This window comes from Scyliorhinus torazame, chromosome 3 (assembly GCF_047496885.1).
Source record: "Scyliorhinus torazame isolate Kashiwa2021f chromosome 3, sScyTor2.1, whole genome shotgun sequence".
In the NCBI taxonomy this organism is placed as follows: domain Eukaryota; kingdom Metazoa; phylum Chordata; class Chondrichthyes; order Carcharhiniformes; family Scyliorhinidae; genus Scyliorhinus; species Scyliorhinus torazame.
In genome coordinates, this window is record NC_092709.1 from 197,754,725 (window position 1) to 197,761,147 (window position 6,423).

General features: G+C 50.2%; 1 protein-coding gene across 2 annotated transcripts in view; it reads left to right on the forward strand.

The window, feature by feature from the left end:
• The window catches only part of LOC140408879 (gamma-aminobutyric acid receptor subunit beta-1-like), a 609,207-nt gene extending 603,282 nt beyond the window's left edge, over positions 1–5,925 (forward strand). For both annotated transcript variants that reach the window (XM_072496707.1, XM_072496708.1), the window contains one exon: positions 5,422–5,925. In XM_072496707.1, the coding sequence (XP_072352808.1) occupies positions 5,422–5,769 (348 nt within the window). In that variant the 3' untranslated portion in view covers positions 5,770–5,925. The remainder of the gene's footprint in view (positions 1–5,421) is intronic.
• The last annotated feature ends 498 nt before the right edge of the window (positions 5,926–6,423 follow it).

Here is a 6,423-nt window from a genome sequence, read left to right on the forward strand (position 1 = left end):
ACCCCCACACCCCCACCACCCACAGCCCCATTCCACACCACCCCTACTCCTCCCTCCCAAACACACACCCCTACCCCCTCCGCAACACATTCCCCCCCCCCCCCACTCTCCCCCTCCCCCCCCCCCCCCCCCCCTCCTCCCGCCCTCCTCCCTCACTCCCCTCCCGTGGTCTAATCATGCATCTTGTCATGTGTCTTTCAGGACGTGTTGATGATGGGGTTGACCTTTCTGGTGTACCCTGTCCCCAGCCACAGCCAGAGCCCAGGTACCGACCAGTGACGATAGCACGGACGCGAGCCATAAGACCCAGAACATCCCGGAGCTTGAGTCCGAGGATGACATAGAATTCGCATCACAGCTGTCTCCAACACCCTCCATCAGCCCAGAGACACTCACCACGGTCGGGCACTCTAGTGAAGAGGTTCCTGGGACACTCTATGGTACATACCACATGCATGCTCTGGTACAGCAGGTGGAGGTAGGAACTCCCGAAGGATGGACTGGTGGAGGGCAGGCCGACCTCAGGGACTAGCTGCCGTGCAGATGGGTTTTGGGCTTCTGGAACGGACAGTCCCATCGATCATGGAGATGCAGTCACAGAGCCAAGGACTACATGAGGGATTGTCAGCAAGCATCCAGCACCTACAGGTACAGGTGGAGGAGTCCAACTGCCTGCAGGAGTAGGAGGTGGTGCCTGCCATGCATGCCACCCATGCCAACACCGCACAGGTGGTGTCAGCGGTGGAGGCCCTGTGGGCAAGGATTTTGCCCATGGATCAGCATGTCCAAGGCTTGGGGCAATCTGTGCAGGTGGTGGCTGAGGCACAGGACAGGACTGCCCTCTCACAGGCAACCATGTGCCAGAGCCAACTGGACATTGTAGCGGCGCTCCTGAGTGTGGTCAAGTTACAATGGGCCACGGCTGAGAGCGCAACAGCATTGCCCAGGCACTGGCCGAATTGGCGCACATACAGAGGGAGGTTGTCCAGTCCCAGAGGAAGATGGCACAGTCACTGGCTGATGTGGCACAGACTCCGGGGTGGTTGTACATTCAGTGGGTGATGTAGCGCAGTCCCAGATAGAGGTGGTCCACTCCCTGTTCTCCATGGCCGTGAGCATGCAAACCCTGGTCGAGACGGCAGCAGTCCACCAGGACAGGCAGCGCAAAGCGGCGGGGAGCCTCAGGGTTTGGGTCCGCTTTCACCCCCATCCCATGGAGTAGCCCGGGGGCCCTCGGGCCACCAGAGGGAGGAGGAGGTAATGGGGCCTGTGTCAAAGACTCCCGCAGGGAGGTGTCGGAATACCGCAGCACCTCGGACTCTCCCTTCCTGTCCCTGGTGCATCTGGTGGTAAACAGGGTGGCACCAGACCACCTGCGATACCCAAACAGCATCCAGGCCCATCCAGGTCCGGTCACGCCAGAAGATGCCTGCCAAAGGGGATTCATGTCACAGAGTGGGAATCACAACCGTTAACAGACCTTAAAGAGCGTCTCTTCAATTCATTATGATAAAGGGGGCGTGGCTCCGAACTGAAAAACTTTGAACAAACTCATAGAACTTGTTGCAAATCATTGTGACCCCAATCGTAATCGTACAGAGATACCACTTTAACACGGCCGGGGGCAAACCCCTGGGGAATCTTTTACGGAGTTTATGACATGCCTTTGCAAGTTAGCCAAACACTGTGACTATGGCCGATCCCTCCTAGAGATGTTGAGAAATCGGTTGGTGTGTGGCATAAACAATATGGCGACCCAGAGGAAACTGTTAGCGGAACCATCCTTGGATCTGAAACGGGCCATAGAGTTGTCGCTCTCCCGTGAGAACGCAGAAAAGGTGTTCACAATCTCCAGGGTTCCATGGACTACAATGTGCACTGTTGGCCAGCCCCCATTCCAATGAGTGTTGTCCCCCCACAGGATTGGACTTACATGACCCAGTCCCTATTAAACAGCGGTGTGGTCAGGCCAACTAGCCAACAGCCCGTTTGGACATCTCCCCAGAGGATAGTGAGGAATACCCACATCTGTGCTGCATTTGTGGTTGCAAAGCCACCAGAATCGCCAGTGAGCACATCACCCTTGGCCAAGAGACACAAACACCCCGAGCCAGGGCTTTGCACATTGTCCTGCCTGAGGAAGCTGTTCCAAAGTAGCCCTGATAAAAATAATGCTCAAGTTAATGGTCACTGCTTGGACATGGAAATTCATACAGGGGCTGCTGTTTCAATTATTCGACAGCAGACATTCCATAAGCTCCATCTGTAGATCCAGCACCTGGGCTTGAAGGATACCAAGGTCCAGCTGGCTATATACACCGGAGAACTATTGATCATCATTGGGACCATGGTAACCCTGGTTACCCACTGAGAGCAGTCGGTCCAGTTACCACTGGTAATGATGCAGGGACACGAGCCCAGCCTCCTTGGCCATGACTGTTTACAATAACTCCACTTGGACTGGCAACAAATCTTCTGGGTGGGTACTGGCAGTTTGCACGAAATCCTCCGAAAGTACATGGAAGTTTTCGAGAAAATCTACGTCGACCCAAAGGCTCAACCAAATATTTTAGGACCCACCCGCTCCAATATTCCCTGCTGTCGAAGGTGGATGATGGGCTGAGCCACCTGGAGACCTGGGCATCACATGCCCGGTTCAGTTCGTACAGTGGGCAGCGCCTGTGGTCCCGGTTCTGAAGCCAGACAAATCCGTTTGCCTGTGTGGCGACTATAAGATGACCGTCAACAAGGCCTCCCACCTGGACAGGTCCCCATGCCACGTGTAGAGGACCTGTACATGAAGTTAACGGACACCACTCCTTTACAAAGCTGGACATGAGCCACACATACCTCCAGCTGGAGTTAGACGCAGCGTCTCGAAAATCAGTAAAGTCACCATAGTCCCTGAAGACCAGAGACTGCTTTCCCATTGATGGGGAGAGGTGACTGGCAGTGATTTAACCTGAAGATCATCACACCTTAGGCAAGAGGCAAGGTTGAGATGGCAGAGCCTTCACGAATAACCTCAGCTGGTACAGGAATTGAACCCACGCTGCTGGCCTTACTCTGCATCACAAACCAACTGTCCAGCCAACAGAGCTAAATTGGTCCCGGCTTCAAGAAAATACATCACTGTCAACACCACAGGGGCTGGACAAGTACGCCCAGCATCTATTCGGGGTGTCATTGGTTTGTGCAATTTTCCAACGAGTAATGGAAAATATCCTCCAAGGGCTCCGCAAGTGTCCGTCTACCTGGATGATCTACTTAACACATGACCCAACGGGAAGAACACGTGGGCAACCTAGAAGAGGGTCTTCGATGGTTTTCATACGTGGATGCTCACCTGAAAAAGTGCATCCTCCAGGCTAAAGGGATCACATATTTGTCGATAAGGGCAGGTTGCATCCAGTGGATGAAAAAGCCCAGAGCATCAAGGGAGCTCCAACACCTGAGAATGCGACAGAGCTGAGGTCACTCCTGGGACTTGTCAACTATGACGGGAATTTATTTTTAAGTATATTTATTGGTTTTCACATTTTTATGTTCAATTTGTACGTTAAATTACAAGTTTCATAGCTGCGCATAGTACCAAACAAAAGCAACGAAGAAAAAAAATTAAAATTAGAAAAGAGAGCTAAAGCAAAGAATGAGAAAAACAAAATACAAACAAGGATCATTATAAATATTTACCCATCTACATGTCACCCCCCCCCCCCCCCCCCCCCCAACTCTGTGGCTGCAGGCCCCCAGATGGCCAATCCGCCTCAGTTGCACAGCCCGGTGATGAGCATAACGTGTATTACCCAGCGTATTGCTGCTCGCTCTGGCTTTCCATTTGTCCTGGGGCCTGTCCCCTGCGGCCATGCCCCTTGCGTCCCATGGTCTTTTCTATGAGCCTTTTGCACCCCCCAATCTTCCCTTTCATTTACGATATGTGGCTCATCTGTGCCCCCCTCCCGCTCATCTCTACTGGTTGCTGGTATTACAGGAAGTTTATCCCAACCCTGGCTACCATGCTGGCGCCTCTGCAGGTGCTCCTAAAATAAAGAACCAGAAATGAGAGTGGAAAGCGCCACAAGCGGAAGCATTCGCCAAGGTGACATCACAGCTGTCATCTTCAAAATTCTAAACACGTTATGATCCGGTAAGGCTGTTATCCTCATGTGCGACATCTCTCTATGGTTCAATGTGTTCCTATTGATGGGACGATGGGACCGAAAGACCAATAGCCTATGCGCCCAGGACCCTGGCCGATGCAGAGCTTTGTTGTGCACAGATTGAAAAAGAAGGTCTGGCCGTGATTTTTGGGGTTACGAAATTCCACCAGTACATCTACGGCCATCATTTTACTGTAATCGCGAGCCAAAAACATACTCGGCCTATTCAAGGAAGATAGATTAATACCACCGATAGCCTCGACCAGGACTCAATGACGGGCTTTGCTGTTGGCGGCGTACAAATACACTTGTGAATATCATCCTGGCGCACAGGTTGCACCCGCAAATGACCTTAGTCAACTCCTGCTGTCTGTAAGACGGTAGCGGACGAAGTTGTGCTAGCATTAAATGTTATGGACACATTACCCTTCACGGCCGCTCAAATCCACTCATGGGCCTAAAAGGATCAAACATTGGCTCAGTACTTTCAGAGGACATTATGGTTGGATACAAACCAGCGAGGATCCCCTCGGCATTCAATGCAAAAAAGGTGCTCCTCGACATGATACATGCCCCTGACACGGCCCCACAGGAGATCCCCTCCACAACCACCCACTGAGGGACCGTTGGACTTTGGAATGGGAGGGATGTAATAACTCTCACAAGTCCCACAGGATGTCTCTGTGGGCCTCGTGGAATATGCGTTCCCCCGTTAGTGGGTGGAGGCCCATCAGCTAAGACCGGTGGAAATCAACTTATAAAAGCCAGTCTAGAATGGTAGTCTATTTTGGGACCTTGGAGCTGTAAGCCACTCTGTGTCCTTTACTTTTGTTGTCAAATTAAACCTCTTTTGAATTTACCTTCTCGGGCCTCCTGAGCTTTTATACTGATGTTCCATAGGGTCAACACCCAGAAAATATCATAAGTATACCAGGTCCTTAGGAACTCACCCCCAGCATTTTGGTCAGAGTCAGTATCCAGAGAGTTGGGATTGGGCTGAACAAGTGTCCTGCTGTTTCTACTGCTGCCTCACTAGAATGTCTGAGCCCTTACAAATTATAAGGTCAAAACTGTAAGCTGCATAAAGGAAGTCAAGTTTTAAATCAAGATGTCCATGGGTTGCACACAGGAATGACACTAAATTACTCTTCAGTTTGTGAAGTGCTTCTAACTCTGCACAAGCAGTAACATCAGCTACTGATCACATTGCCTAAATCAACATACTTCTCTGTTTCTCAAAATATTTCTCTTTTCAACACAGGTGGACGCTCATGGAAATATTCTCCTCACAACTCTTGAAATTAGGAATGAAGTGAGAGCTTCCGAGGTGCTGACGAATATCAATGATCCAAGAAATACCATGTTTTCTTATGATGGTGCCAGCATCCAGTACAGAAGGCCAGCTGCAAGCAGGGATGGCTATGGTAGAAGCACAATAGAAAGGAACATGGTTCAGAAGAAGGGACGGTTGCAACGACGAACATCACAACTGAAAATTAAAATCCCAAATTTGGCTGATGTGAATGCCATAGACAAATGGTCACGGGTGGTCTTTCCTGTAACATTTGGGTTTTTTAACTTGGTTTACTGGCTCTATTACGTACATTAGCTCAAACATTATGTACAGTAAGGGTAGAATTCCTTCTTATTTTCTTTTATTAACCCTTAAAGAACTGTAATAGCAATATAGCAACAACCTTAAGGTAAGATATTCAGCCCTAATATTGTTTTCTGAATTAAATACATAAATATGTTTATCAATGAACTTGTGTCTGATCACGATGAATGATTTGGCTTCAAATAATTTTCTGTACATAAATATTTAACTTCTATTGATAGTTATTCAGGATTTTCTGGTTTAAATATTTAGGGCTGAATTTTATAGCCATGGCGGTGGTCCCACCCACCCTATTGTAAGCCGGGTGCAACCTGCCACATCGATTTTCAAGAGCCCTGTCAGTATCAGAGGTCAGGCACTTAACTGGCTGCCGTCAGGATTGATGTGCCTTAAGGTAAAGATTCTGCCCCCCCCCCCCCCCCGCAAAATACCCACCAGCCAATCAGAGAGCCAGCCATAGTTCAGTCCCAGCAGTGCCACCAGGTGTGGTGGCTGCTGCTGGCACTGAAGCAGGCCTCAAAGCAGCAACCAGGAAGAAGGTTGCAAAAGTCAAGTGAAAGAGGTGGTCTCACAGGGGCCAGTCAGGCAGGGTCCATATAATCAGCAGGGAAGGCACGGTGTGAAGAAACAATCGCCTTCCCGACT